The sequence below is a fragment of the Venturia canescens genome, chromosome 11 (genome assembly GCF_019457755.1).
Source record: "Venturia canescens isolate UGA chromosome 11, ASM1945775v1, whole genome shotgun sequence".
Taxonomy (NCBI): Eukaryota; Metazoa; Arthropoda; class Insecta; order Hymenoptera; family Ichneumonidae; genus Venturia; species Venturia canescens.
This window is the reverse complement of record NC_057431.1, coordinates 9,208,114-9,222,482: the sequence shown is the minus strand read 5'-3', so window position 1 is coordinate 9,222,482 and position 14,369 is coordinate 9,208,114. Positions and strand designations below refer to the sequence as shown.

The 14,369-nt window shown below is 42.3% G+C and overlaps 3 protein-coding genes across 6 annotated transcripts in view; all 3 read left to right on the top strand.

Annotated features, from left to right (window-relative positions):
* The first annotated feature begins 225 nt into the window (after positions 1 to 225).
* LOC122418538 (PMS1 protein homolog 1-like) lies at positions 226 to 4,333 on the top strand. Of its 2 annotated transcripts, none has more exons than XM_043432811.1 (9): positions 226 to 505; positions 883 to 1,003; positions 1,182 to 1,346; positions 1,439 to 1,821; positions 1,982 to 2,128; positions 2,232 to 2,738; positions 2,882 to 3,023; positions 3,106 to 3,590; positions 3,950 to 4,333. In XM_043432811.1, exons 1-9 carry the CDS (start codon positions 368 to 370, stop codon positions 4,040 to 4,042), a joined length of 2,181 nt encoding a protein of 726 aa, XP_043288746.1. In that variant the 5' UTR covers positions 226 to 367; the 3' UTR covers positions 4,043 to 4,333. The 2 variants fall into 2 exon arrangements, with proteins under 2 accessions (XP_043288746.1, XP_043288745.1); XM_043432810.1 differs by having other exon boundaries at positions 2,232 to 2,756.
* A 389-nt stretch (positions 4,334 to 4,722) lies between these two features.
* Positions 4,723 to 12,324, top strand: nito (RNA-binding protein spenito). 2 transcript variants are annotated; one of them, XM_043432809.1, is made up of 3 exons: positions 4,723 to 5,128; positions 7,298 to 7,492; positions 7,631 to 12,324. In XM_043432809.1, exons 1-3 carry the CDS (start codon positions 5,004 to 5,006, stop codon positions 9,591 to 9,593), a joined length of 2,283 nt encoding a protein of 760 aa, XP_043288744.1. In that variant the 5' UTR covers positions 4,723 to 5,003; the 3' UTR covers positions 9,594 to 12,324. The 2 variants fall into 2 exon arrangements, with proteins under 2 accessions (XP_043288744.1, XP_043288743.1); XM_043432808.1 differs by having other exon boundaries at positions 7,298 to 12,324.
* Positions 12,325 to 13,845: 1,521 nt separating this feature from the next.
* The window catches only part of LOC122418535 (disks large-associated protein 1), a 28,358-nt gene continuing 27,834 nt past the window's right edge, over positions 13,846 to 14,369 (top strand). For both annotated transcript variants that reach the window (XM_043432805.1, XM_043432804.1), the window contains exon 1: positions 13,846 to 14,364. The gene's annotated coding sequence lies outside the window, so the exon portion shown is untranslated. The remainder of the gene's footprint in view (positions 14,365 to 14,369) is intronic.

Genomic DNA, 14,369 nt, shown 5'->3' with positions numbered 1-14,369 from the left:
TCAGCACTGCTGACTCCAAAAAATACAACCCGACGCTCTATCTGTACTAAATTCATTAATACTTATAACGAATGGTAAAACAGAAACATATTTTCTATCAGTATCATGCCTCTCTATGAATCTTCGTGTTCAAGCCCAGTGATGCCAATGCAAAACTTCAATGGGGAATATGCACGGATTCAATTGGATTTGTGCATTTGTGTCAGCCTCGTGGTCAGCCTTAGCCGCGTTGCGGATCTGCGGATGTTGCGTGAAGCTCTGGAACGCGCGCTGTCCCTCCAGCTGAGATTGAGTCTAAATCAAAACAATGCCAATTCCTTCTATTTTTTCTGTCATCTAACAATTGTTATTTATTTAACTTTGAAAAATGTCTATCAAGCCTCTCAGTCAAAATACTGTTAAATTTTTAACCACAACTCAAGTAATCACGTCTGTCGTCACTGCGGTCAAAGAACTCGTTGAAAATTCAATCGATGCACAGGCTAAGCGCATCGAAATTAACCTCGTAAGGTTTTGCTCTTACATTATTTCCTCTTATCCTCTATATTTAAATTTTCGATTGTTAAATCAATGCAGCTTTTTACATTATTTACAACGATAGTTATAACACTTGTAAAATACGAAATTATTAAATATGTACTTTCGTAATGGAATAATTTCAAATTCTCATAACAATAAAAAACATTCAAAAAATAGTAAAAACTCCAAATTTTTCAGTTGATTTCGGTGTTTTACAATCTTTTATTCAAACTTTCTCCTTTGCAGTGACCAGATGAAATGAAAAAAGGATAATTACCTTTAATGTAGAATGTTTAATTTTCACCTCAGTAAAGAGTTATTCTAATGTTTCATAATTTGCTATTTTTTCATTAACAATTGCAGAATGACAACGGAGCTACGCTTATAGAGGTTAGCGACGATGGAAAAGGAATATCAAGAGAGGACACGCCGTTCATGGCTTTGCAGTCGTATACTTCGAAAATTGGGGACTTCAATGATTTGGGTGAAGATATTAAATAGAAATGGAATTGGAAATAAACATTCAAGCGAAGTTTTGCTAAAATTGAAGAAAAATTCCAATATTGAGAAAAAACATAATCCAATTTTGTGATTAAATTGAAAATTGAAAATTAACAAAAATTAATTTATTGAATTTCAACCAAGGATTTTTCATTGTGCAGATTCCTTAGAGTCGTATGGCTTCAGAGGCGAAGCACTGAATTCTTTGTGCAAAGTATCTGATGTGACTTTGATTACAAAAACTAAGGAAGATGACGTTGCCAGATCTTATAAGCTGAATCACAACGGGGATATAGAGAATTGCGAGCTTTGTTATCATTCCATCGGTTTGTAGATTGATTTTTGACGGATTCAATAATTCAATAAATGTCAAAGAAGAATTTCAAGTTATTGAAGAATACCTTTTTTTCCGTGATAGGGACAACCGTGAGGGCTAAATATTTGTTCAAAGATTTGCCAGTCCGGAGGCAGCTGTTGACGGCGTCGAAAAATTCCAGCCAAGAAGTGAAAAATCTCTTGCTCCCCTACGCAATTTGTCAACCACAAATGCGAATTAATTTGAGAGCAAACGGCAGTGTTCTCCTGACAAAACCATCAACCGCAAGTCCCAAAGAAACACTTTCAGCACTTTTCGGAAATAAATTCGCATCGCAGGTCGATTTTGTTGAAAAGAACATATACGAAACCACAATTCATTTGTCTATTCCACGAAAGGATGCTACGGAATTGAGCGAACTTTGTCAGGCCGGACAGTACACATGCGTCAATAAACGTCCTGTTATTTATAAGGAATTTGAAAAGGTAACTCAGTTTTTGTTCAATTTCTTCAATAAATATTTAATTCTCTTCATTGTCACCTCAGATCAACGCACCTGAGACGTTGTTCTCAGGGCTTGACATTTTTTATAATCGTTTTTTGGCGACTGTCAGTTTTTTAGGAAATTTTCCTTTCCTTTTACAGACCATCAACAAACGTTTGGTCGAATATTTTGGAGAGAAAATACCTTCTAAAAAAAAACTGGCCTTCGTGTTGGATCTTCAAGTTTTAACGTCCAATGTCGACGTCAATTTGGAGCCGAATAAAACGAAGATATTTCTTACCAACCAGGCAAGCATTAAACGATGGAAAAAGTTGAATTTTCCTTCCTCGTGTGAGTTAGCAATGCATTTTAGGATCAAATTTACTCCACGAATTTGTTTAATTTTTTCAGTCGAAAATAAGCGAAGCTCTGGATCAAGTGCTCACAGAATATTACGAGTTGGAGCCGAAAATGCAGGACATTGCGCGCGATAAAATCGCGCTCGTCGACGAAAGTACGGAATACTTTGACTGCACGAGCACCGAGATGAGTCTTTCTGCAGAAAATTTCAATTCGCCGGCCTGTAAGAAAAGAAAAATTGACAAGGAGAATAAAAAAACGCCAGGAAAACCGAATCGCAGGGTTGAAGCGAGCCATTTGAACAAAGAAAATCGCAGCTCCAATGCAGCACAAAAAATTGATGACTCGCTCGAAGAAATGACGGAAACAATAAGCCAGTTGCCCGTCGTTGACTTGGGAGAAGATTTTACCGTGGAGGAAATTTCGGGATTGCCTAATTTAAAGGCTGAGCAAGTTTCGACCGTGTTAAACGACGTCGAGGTGCATAATGGCAATTCGAACAGCAACGAGACGAAAGGCAACGGGAATTTCACGTTGGAAGCATGGAGCAAAGGCCAGGTGCCAACTAATTTACGAGTAATCAAATTTCCCTTATTTTTCTTCGTTCAAACACTGTTGAGTTTCGAAAATACGAAAAATTCTTCATCTTCGTCCTGTCGAGAGTCGAACTCAAATAAAATCAAATGAACAATTTTATTCAGGGCGGCACAGACGTTCAACCATACGGAAATGTCGTGAAAAACGTGATGCAGGGGGAATCGAAGGGGACGAGGGAAGAACCGGACCCGAGTTCAACCGGCTGTAAAGGATTCCTGAAGTTTTCGAAGGAAATGAGACGTCAAAGTGTGTGTTATTTAAAACGATAAAATCTTCATTATTTCATTGAGAAAATGAGAAAAGTTGCTCAACCGTTTATGAATTACAGTAATCGAAGAAAATCCGGGAATAAATTTCGTCGAGGTCGCTACAACCTTGACGAAACGTTGGAAAGAATTGTCTCCGGAGGAGCGTGGATATTATCGAGATTTGGCAGCGAGTGAGAATCAGTCGAGCTCTCAATTGATGAAATACGACAGGACCACCGGGCCAATAAAGTCTCAAAAACTGGCGAAAAAAGCGACTGATTTGCCAGACAAAAATAATAAACAACGACTGATCGCGATGCTCGAAAATATGAAACGTGGAACAAAGAAAGACAATTTGATGAGAAAAACTATCGTCCCTTGTACCATCGATATGGAGAATGTGAGAAACCAATTCTTCGATTCTCGACGCAAAGTCGCCGCAAAAAATCTCGTTGTCGGAGCTTTGAGCGAAAATTTGTGGATAGCTCGAACAGGATGCCAGCTTTGGGCTCTCAGCCTCGAGCAACTTCATCGTGGACTTCAGATCGAACGAAACTCCATCGAGGTGCTTTAGTCGGAGCGATTAAAAACTCGAGTTCAAGACCGAAATTTGGCTGGAAAAGCCTCGCAATCATTTTTCCATCAATTTGTTTTTTTTTTTTTTCTTTTTTTTTCATAGTCATTATGAAAGTTTAGCGAAGTCGAAAATTTTCCATAAAAAATTTACCCAACATGCTCGAATCACTGAATATTAAAAAAATTCTGGCAGATACTTGATCGGAGGAAATTTTAACTCGTGAAAAACGAGGGCAAAATTTTCGGTGTGCTTTTTCGACATTGAATTCGGTGTCGAACTCATCGGTTCCATAAATTACCATTTCGACGACCAAAGTTAATGAATATTTCATATTTTTATGATTTTAGGAAACGAGAGATTCTGTTGAACAACTCGTGAAAAGATTGCTCGAAGAAAAAGATGGAATTTCATTGCTTCACCCTGTCTTCGACCTCCGATAGAAGCTCGATGATTCAATTTTAATTTGTCTTTTGTCCCTGTGAGTTACTCACGCCTGTATATTCAGTGTTAATTATTTGTTCCTAGAAACTTTTTTATCGATTATTTATTATAATTATTATGAGTATTGTTATTGTTATCGATACACGTCAAAGCGGTGAGGTCGCTAATTCCTTCAAGCTTTTACTTGGATTAATTAAAATTACACTCGAAGGATTCTCGAAAGTTTTCGATCAAAATCTTGTACGAAATAGAAAAAAAAAACAACAAATAAAGTTTTCATATTTTTTATAGATTTTTTTCCATATGATTAATTTTCCTGATTTCCTATCGATTATTTTTTCAGATCCTCTATTTAATACTGTTAGATTGTCATATATTGATGGAATTTCAATTCGAATTCCGCGCCATTTTTATGTGACTTTTGCCAAAGCTGAGGTTCGCAGGTTCGAAATTACTTCAATTTCCACGAACTTGGACTTTTAAATAATAATTTACCAAATTGTTGTTAAAAAATGTATGTTTTTAAATAATAAATTATCCGTTGTACCGTTTAGTTGAGAGAAACCAACGAAGCGCTGGCTTTCTTCGGCTTCTCTCTCCCGCCTGATACTAGCGCCCTCTAGTTATTTCTCCCACTCCGAAAATTGATCGCTTCGGGGTAAAGACTCGTGCCCAAAATTGCGGCGTAGAGAGAAGTCTCGTGGGTGACGTGGGTCGCGGGGCGTTCGTTCAGTTCTTCAGTGTTGTATCGGCCCCGCTGAAAAGGTGTGCGTCCATCGCGTGACGATCGAGTGATCTTTTTTTTCGTTCTTTTGCAAAAAAAACCAGCTCTTTTGGCTGGGCGTTCCGAGAATTAACAAAAAAAACTTCAAATAGTCATAGAGTCGGGGATAAAGGTGTTTAACATTAATATTTCCGAAATTTGACGTGTGGAAAGTTCGTTAACAAAAGGCAGCGTTGATGATTGGGATTCCGCGTGACGACCGGCACAAAATCACGGTTAAGATCCGTAACAACATGAAGAGAAGCTCCAGTCGTGATACTCCACCGCCTCGCGTCAAGAGAACGAGATCTTCGATGGGGCGGTACGCTGTTCAATTTTTATCTAAACGCACATAAACATCGTTCATCAATTATTCTCTATTTTTACATTATCATGCATTTCAACATCTCAATCGTTTTTCTTTGCCATTTTGCGTTCTGTGTCCTAAAAATTGACATCCACCTCCCTCAAACTTCTAACGCGTCCATCGTCGGCCATTTTTCTTTCCTCCGAGCTTCGCTCTCGGGCTCTTTTTGTAGGCAAGAGATACCCAAGCGCCAACCATTTTCTTTCATGCTATACATTTCGGGCAATATACCGAACATACCCGTCGACACACGCACTTTCTCTTTTTCTTGTCGGTTTTTTCCACTTCTCTTACGATTCCATCGAGTTTTGCCATTATTTGAGACATCGCGGATATTATTTTTGTGACATATTGTTATGAACACAAATACGTTGTCTTTGTTTTTTAGACTTTTTCGTAATCATTTCACGAAATTTGAATAATTGTTTTTTTTTACTCTAACGTTGAAACTGGAACAAAAATTTTCTATCACTCTTCAGACAAACCTTCACATTATTTGTAACATGACTTTTCAAGCACGATTATGCTAGGGGTTTATTTTTGTCTCCTTTTTTTTCCATAGGGATCAATAATTTGCTAACGAGTTTCATCCTCCAATCTCGTTACAAAAACCTTCGGAACAGGTTATCTTTGCATGAGTTTTAATCGACGAATTAACAAATTCTAAACAATTCTTTTCAAACTGTTTCTCAAATCATTATTTTTCGGTTTTGCGAAAATCTTTAATTCCTCAAAGAAGTTTGTTGTAAGAGTTTTAGCATTTTTCGTTTTTTTACTTCTCTGTTAAACTCGGAGGGCCTAAAAATTAAAAAAATAATTTTTTGCACCGCACGGTTGGTTAATAAAAAAAAAGTTTCATGGTACTACGGCTCTCAAAGGAAAGCGTGCGTGTTTGAGGGCCCCAAAAAAATATGGACAGAAAAAGTTGAATTGAAAACATGCAAGAATAACGCAACGCAAATGTTTTTTTCTTTTGGCAAGAAAACAATAGAATTGACAGACACACGAGTGATTCAAAAGTGACATAACCGTGAAAAACATTATGTACATTAGAAAAATGAAGTGAAACAGCAGAACAAATCATGGAATCAAAGTCTGAATAATTTTTGTCGTCGCTACTGTATAATATGATTTCCCATGGAAAAATACACTCCGAGTAGCGTCAATATCTCAAAATATTCTGTTAGAGCGATAAAAAGAACAATAGATTATGCATAAACTAGCCGCTAGCATACAAAACGTGCTCGAATAGAGAATTTTCCAGAGTAAAACGGTAGAACAAACCTCACAGTGATAAGCGTTATTTATGAATACGGGAAGAAAGTTGGAGAAAAATAAAAAGTGGATTTTCAAACGAGAGTTTATTAGATTCGAATTGAGCAAAAAACCCAGTTAATTTATCGCTTCTCAGATGAAATACGTATAAAAACATATTTCCATATTTCACTTGTAATTCAGGTCTTCCGTGATGTGCGATTGTTTGTCAAAAATGAGAATAACAACGGCAACTACAATAGCTCGTTCCTGAATATTATAAAATCAGGGTGTCTAACGACCTGAAAAGTCATGAAAATTCTTAAATGTCATGAAATTACACTCGGACCTGAAAAAATCATTAAATGTCATGAAAAATGACCAAACAACCTGATTTTTTAAGATCTCTGCAACGCTCATTGTCATTGTCGATTTTTTGGTTTTCTTCAACATGATTTCAAAATTCTCGGGGCGGCGACAATGTCTGGTTCGTCAATACTCATCATCGATATAAAAACGAATATCGAATGAATAGTTTGTAAGAAAAAAAAGATTCTTTATTTCAAAATAAAATATCATTTCTTTGTTATTTTTATTGAATTTTTGTATAATTAAAAGAAGAATAAAAAGTATCAGAACCTTAAGAAAAGTCATGAAAAATTCCTGTTCCTTGACTTAAAAAGCCTTAAAAGTCATGAAGTTTCTGTTCTGGTCAAAATTAGACACCCTGAAAATGCTTTTCTCTCCCCGGTATTTGCACGAGCCAAGCGACGGATAACAAAAGTAAAAGCTCGCATGAAAGGAGGAGCTGATAGTTCTATCAGTTAAGAAAAGTTGGGACGTTGAATAAGAAAAATGTGTATTTTACAGATACGACGAGTCGAGCGACGAGCGAATAACTCCTGAGAGAATGAGGCGTCGCAGCAGAGGAGCCCGGAGCCCGAGTTTGCCGCCCCGAGGATCGTCACACGCTCGTTACGTGGAGACAAATTCCCACCGGGAAGATTACCTGCGCGCAGCATCGCGGGAGTTGCCGCCGGAGCGCGGGTACAGCTACAAAGTATTGTGCGTGAGTTCGATACACTCGAAAGCGAGCGACGAGATAATAAAGGAAACGATTTACCGAGAGTACAAGAAATTCGGTGACTTCTCGATAAAGATATCGCACGAGCTGGACGAGAGAGTGGCCTTCGTTTGTTTTAGAAATTCTGAGGACGCGCGCGACGCGAAACACGCTAAGCCGAGAATAATGATGTACGATAAGGTAGCGATCGTGGAGCCGGTGTACGAGCGGCCGGAGACTTACAGGAGGCCGAGGTCGATGACGCCGCCGGAGTACGATCGTTACTACGCGAGGTCGCCGGGTCCGGCGGAGCGACACCGGCCGATCGAGCGTTACGAGAGAGTGTACGGGCCACCGGTTGGTCTACCGCCGCACCGGGAGCTCCGGAGGGAGGCGATTCCGCCGCCGCACCACGAGTTCGTCCGGCCACCGATGCACCACGGGCCTCCGCACCCGCACCACCCCGGAGGAGGGCCGCCGCATCATTACGGAGGGGGTCCCCCGCGTCACATGATGATAAGGCACCCGGTGCACGGTTTCGAGAGGATCGAGAACAAGAAGGACAAGTTCCCGAACTACCTTCACCACGTGCAGCCGGAGGACGATCCCCTGGCGACGAGGACTCTGTTCGCGGGGAACCTCGAGATCAACATAACCGAGGAGGAGCTTCGCCGCATATTCTCAAAGTACGGGATCGTCGACGACATCGACATAAAGCGGCCCCCGCCCGGGACCGGGAACGCCTACGCTTTCGTTCGCTTCAACACCCTCGACATGGCCCACCGCTGCAAAGTGGAGCTCTCGGGTCAGTACATCGGTAAATTCCAGTGCAAAATCGGCTACGGGAAGGCGACACCGACCACGAAGATTTGGGTCGGAGGCCTCGGACCGTGGACCTCGATACCGCAGCTCGAGCGGGAGTTCGATCGGTTCGGTGCCATAAAGAAGATCGATTACGTCAAAGGGGAGAGCTACGCTTACATTTTGTACGATTCCATCGACGCGGCGCAGGCCGCGGTCAAAGAAATGCGGGGTTTCCCCCTCGGCGGCCCGGACCGGAGGCTCCGAGTCGATTTCGCCGACGTCACGCAGACGACCGGCTACAAGCCACGGGCTTATCCCCCCGAGGACGGTCCTGCCGGTGAATTCCGTCAGAGGCCGCCCCAGCTCGACTACGACGCCTCTCCCTACGACGGCTATCCCCCCGAGCCGGAGTTCTCGTACGGGCCCAGAACCGGTGGCAGCAGCGGCGGCGGGGGTTTCCGGGGCCGAGGCAGCTCCGGGGCCTCGTGGCACGAGCGGCGAGGCGGCGGCGGCGGTGGCGGGGCTTCCCGAGGCGGAGCTACGTCCAGCGGCTACCGCGGGGCTTACCCGGAGCCCGGAGCTTACCCGCGGGACGATCCTGAGTGGCCGTCCCGCAGGCCCCCACCGGAGATCGAGTACGAGCCCCCGCGCGGGATCCGGCGTTCCCTCTCCCGGGAGCCCGGCGTCGACCGCTCCAGGTCTCGCTCCCCCCGGCGACGGGCTCACCTCGACTCGGACTCGGACTCCGAAACCGCGAGGACCGGGATGCTCTCGAGCTCCCGGACCCTCGCCGAGGTCGCGAGGAAGTCCATCGCCGTCTGGCAAGGCGCGCTCATACTCAAAAACTCCCTCTTCCCGGCCAAGTTCCACCTCACCGACGGCGACACCGACATCATCGAGGCCCTCATGAAGGACGAGGAGGGCAAACACATGCTCCGCATCACCCAGAGACTCCGACTCGACCAGCCCAAGCTCGACGACGTTTCCAAGCGCATCCAGACCTCCAGCTCCCACGCCATCTTCCTCGGGCTCGCCGGATCCAGCGCCGCCATCACCAACGACGATGCCAACGTCCAGACCCGACCTCTCAGGAACTTGGTCTCTTATCTCAAACAAAAAGAAGCCGCCGGCGTCATCTCCCTCCTCAACAAAGACACCGAGGGCACCGGAGTCCTCTACGCTTTTCCGCCCTGCGCCTTCTCCACGGAGCTCCTCAAGCGCACGTGTCCGAGTCTCAGCGAGGAAGGCCTCAAGGAGGATCATCTCGTTATCGTCGTCGTCAAGGGCGGTAGCGCTTAAAGCCTCCCACGAACCTCCTTCCTCGTTCGCTCCTCGCTTTCGTCATCCTCCCAACGAGCCTCCTCGCTCTGCTTTTCCTTTTCCTTTTCCTTTACCTTTTTTTTTACTCCCTCGTGACCAATATGTTTTTTACAATATTCAAATCGTTCCGCTCCATTTTTTTTTACTCTGGCATCGATGCCGAAATTACAGTCGCGGATCGAATTACATTTTATAACGAGAAACGCCCGGCTAAACTTTCTCGAAATGTCTTAAAACGAGCTCGTATTCAACAAAGCCCCCCGACACTTTCGTAATCTCTCGACGAAACTAAATAACCTCCAACTTTTTTATTTACACTTGAATCATCTTCAAACCACTCGAGTCGACTAAAAACTTAAAAATCATCGGAAAAGCCTAGCGAGAAATAGTGAGAACGAATAATCCAGAATCCTCTTTAAATACGTGGTGAAAAAAAGAACTTTCGTGCCGGGGGTGGGGGATGGAAAAAAGCATGAAAAAATTAACGTTGTCCAGTTACAAAAGCGAGAGCAAAGCCTAAATTTAGTTACTGAAAAATGAAATTTGTATTATTCCTCATACATGTATATATATACATACATATATATATATATATATAAATAACAGGTGAATATTTCCTTTGGTGTACTAATGCACTAAAAGAAATATGTAGATTCTCGTGTGTCGTAAGTTTTCAAAAGTAAGTGCTTGTGTCGTAAAAGTTATCGAAAAATTGTGAGAGTTTTCAAGGAGTGCGAAGTAAACAAAAACGAGAGAAAGAAAGAGAGAGAGAGAGAGAGAGAAAAAAAAAGAGAAAGAAAGGCAAAAAAAAAGGAAGAAAAATTGGTGCGCTCTGGTGATGGCCCGATTGACAAAGAAAAGTTAAAATCGTGAGTGTAGGTCGAGAAAGATGAAAACAAATCGACTCTTTCCACGCGAATCAATGTTAGTTCGTTGTTTTTTTCTAACGTAACGGTTGAGTGAACAGTGGAATCGATTTGTTTCGTTGCTCTTCTCCACATATATAATATATATATATATAAACATATATATTTTTTTTCTAAGGATAAAATTTAAGTGACTAGTGAACTAGTATGATTTTTTTTTAGCGTTTAAAGTTATGTGATTAGTGAACTTTTAGTTGTTATCGTAAAGGGGCTGATGATCGAGGGGAGGAAATAATGAAGGACGAGATTGCGAAGGTGGACGATGTCGATTTATTTCGAATGGGAAATAATAAACAGGGGTGAACGCTTTTGAGGAATCTGTGAAGACGCGCTGCTCTCGGGAAAAGAAGAGAGGTTATGTCGCGGCCAAGTGCGGAAGCTCTGTGAAAATATACTTGCATTAAATAATTCTCGAGGGAAAAGATAACGAATATAATGTGTACAGTGATGTATTAAAACAGTGTCGGTGTTCTCGTCAACGGGTGGAAGATCGGAAGCTCTCGAGCACACGCGAAAAGTGGGATCTTCGATTTTTTTAATTAAAAATCATGTTGAAAATGATGAGGAATTTGATAACAGATGAGATGCTTTCGGAAAAATAAGGTTATCCGAGGGTCGGAGTGCGATAAACTGTTCCGATCTACCCCCGTCGACGAACCAAGGTGCAGTGGAACAAAGTGTACTACTAAAGCCCACGTGTTTGAGAAAAACAAATATAACGAAATTGATGCGACTGACGCAGCGAAAAAAACAAGAAAAATCGATTGGGTTATAATTTTCACACTCGTCCACATGTATACACGAAATAATACGAGATTAATTATCGAGTTTAAAGTTTGATGGTTCCGACAACTCGCGGGGTTGACGAAACGACAGCATGCGTGATTTGTGACTTAAAATGCTCTAAATAATGCTCTTTCTCACGAATCCCTTGGGGAATAAGGAAAATATAAGTTGCGCACTCGAAAGCTCACGTCTCCGTGGTTTTACAACGGTTGCAAGTTCCTCGCTAAAGTTTTTCGTTCTTTCGTCACGTTTTTGCAATTATTTCGTCCAGTGCAGTTGCCTGTGAAGCGAGAGAACTAAGGAAATAATTGTGCTCTGTGAGTTTGTTCCGGAACGGCGACGAGATGCATTCCAGATTGTTGGTTAATTGTTTTTTTGACGTGGCTAATCGGTTGGTTACATTCAAAATTGCGGTTTTGCGTTGAGTTCTCTTGTGCACTGTGATCAAGTCGGTGTGATTCGTGTTTTTTAAATATTTCTATATTTCATCCGATTTTTGACACTTCCGGTGAGGAAAAAACGCTCACGAGTTTTTGTTTGTGATTTAAAAATGAAAGTAACGAAGATAATTTTGATCGAACGGAATTTTTTGACGCTTTTTCACTCGATCTCGACGCTCCTCCGCGAGTTTTTTCACACTCTGTTGACTCCAAGTTGATCTGGCAGCCTTCGAAGCCCCTTCAAAATTCCGAAAATCGAAGTGGCACTATTCTGTGGTCGTACGTACGTTTCTCTTCCTCCACTCCGGAAGGTTAGCTGCGGCTCTTGTGCGGTGGTAAGTTCCGAAAAACATTCCCGAAAGTTCTGTTACAGGATCGCTCCCGGAGTCCGTGACTGCAACCACTCCGACTACTGCGACTCATCGCCGAGCCACTGAAATCGCGAGTTCTTCGCTACCGGACGGCGAACAAACAAACAGCAACAACGGAACATGGCTGAGCGTTGAGGCCATTTTGTACACGAGTTAAATTTCAATAAAATTTTTATTATTTTCCATACACTTTGCAGTCAAACTTGCAACGAGAAACATCAAATTCATTTATTTTACGACATCAAAATAAGGTTAAGTTAAACTTGTACTTTCGATACGATCACTCCGAGTCGATGTTTCCCGTTGTAATTACTGGAGTTTCAATTGCCGTTCCTCCAACCTGTCAAAATTCATTTATTCTCGAATTATGAAAAAAAAAAAAAAAAAAAAAAAATCAGTGCCAAGTACTCCCGGCTCTGCGAGCCGTTTGGTTCGGCGGCCCTTGAATTTACTGCGGTGATGCGATGTCCGGAGCAGGCCGCTGCGTTGGCGGTCTTGAGGTAGGTCTGCAGCAAAAACAAGTCACGGCCAAGGAACGAATCGAACGTTCAACTCGCCAGTCCAGACGGCGCAATCAATTTTTTAGCCGAATCGTTTTACATCAATGATTCAACAAAGTACTTGTACGCAGAATCGGAAATAAAAGTTCGTCCCGAACGTTGCGGAGCGAATTTTTGTCTGGAATGTACCTTCGAGCGAATACTGCACCGCCCTACAACCTGGATCGAATAAATTACGTTCCAACTGTCCACTTGGAAGTACAAACGCTCACAAAAAATTAACTACTGCCTACTTGCATATTTAAGGGGTCAAATTGATTTCTCGAAATTGCTGGTTTTTCGTTTTTTCCGGATATTTTCGAGACCAAAGCAGATACGGCTAAAGTTTACATTGCAAAGTTATTTTTTCAGTGCTCTTCAATAATATTACATTTTTCATGAAGAAAATAAACATTTTTATTTTGCACATTTCCGTCCCAATTAAGAGCTCGGAGTGCGAGAGAAATGGCTGGAAATTTCGATTTTGAAAATTTCAAGTGAGGTTATATAGTCAACTGATCAATACTTTTTACAAGTGTTTTTCCAAACGTCAAAATTTCTGGATTTGAACCAACGACATATGTTCTTATGAAACTGCGAGGTGAAATTCGTTTTTCCATATTATGTCATCTGTGAATTTTCAAATCGACAGAAACAATAAATATTCTGGCCTGAAAATATATCCGAGCCTCGCACATCGGTCGTTCGATCTCGTCGCTTAGTCGAAATTCTCACCAAAAGTCTCCGAGTTCCCGAACAGGGTCGAGAGCACTTCACCCTGTCCCAGCAGCAGCCATGCATTATTTCGTCAAGAGATCGCTCAGCCCTTTCCGCGAGGCGGAAGTCGTGCGTCTAGACGCCTCGAGTCAAACGCACACCGCGAAGCGCGACGTCGAGAACGAGTTTTCATATTGGTGTTCGTAGCGAGGGAGTTTTTCTCCTACCCTTGACAGTGTGTTTGGTCGGTGGCGATGGAGCAGACAAGCGGTTTATAATAATTATTCGAGACGAAAATCTTTTAGTCTCGCGGTCAAATTCCTTCGATTCGTTTGTTTTTTAACGGTCGTCGGCGCTGCGCGCGGGGTGAACATGGCGCTTACCGGCGCGCGAGGGAGGGGGAGGGGCTCGAGAGTGGAGATCCGTGCTTCAATAGTAGACGCGATTTGTTGTCGCAACGAGGACGACGTGCACACGCGGGGCGTAGACGCGTTTTAGAGGAAAAAAAAATATATTTATAAATAGAAAAGCTTGAGGCACTCGAGCGCCTAGGAATTTGGATGTTCTCTTTGAGAGTTCCCCGCGCAAACATCGCCACACTTTACCGCTCGTCGTTCGATCTTCCAAAATAAAAAATTTTCTTCGAAAACACCTCACGAAAAATAGTTGGATAATGAAAAGTTATGAAAAATAGTATTGTGAAGAGTGACCAAAGTGAGCGAGGGCGTGGTGGAATTTTTTAACCGTCTCTACAAGTTTTTTCCATGTCGAGTATTTACAAAAAAATGATCAATTTTTATGCCATTTTGTAAAAAGTATTTTTTACCAAGTGCTTTATTAATGACCAATGCTCATGGTTAATCACAACTATTTTAATTACACGTGACGAGAGTTATACTCGCAAGTCTGACAATTCCACTGTGGAAGGGGATCGCGATCGTAAATAATTCATTATATCTATACAAATACCAGTAAG

Excerpts from the sequence above, each read along its gene's own strand:
- LOC122418538 (XM_043432810.1), top strand. The coding sequence starts at position 368 with ATGTCTATCAAGCCTCTCAGTCAAAATACTGTTAAATTTTTAACCACA. Across the intron at positions 1,004-1,181 it reads TGGGGACTTCAATGATTTGG|ATTCCTTAGAGTCGTATGGC; the intron begins GTGAAGATATTA and ends TTCATTGTGCAG. Across the intron at positions 3,024-3,105 it reads GAAGGAAATGAGACGTCAAA|TAATCGAAGAAAATCCGGGA; the intron begins GTGTGTGTTATT and ends TATGAATTACAG.
- nito (XM_043432808.1), top strand. The coding sequence starts at position 5,004 with ATGATTGGGATTCCGCGTGACGACCGGCACAAAATCACGGTTAAGATC. Across the intron at positions 5,129-7,297 it reads ACGAGATCTTCGATGGGGCG|ATACGACGAGTCGAGCGACG; the intron begins GTACGCTGTTCA and ends TGTATTTTACAG.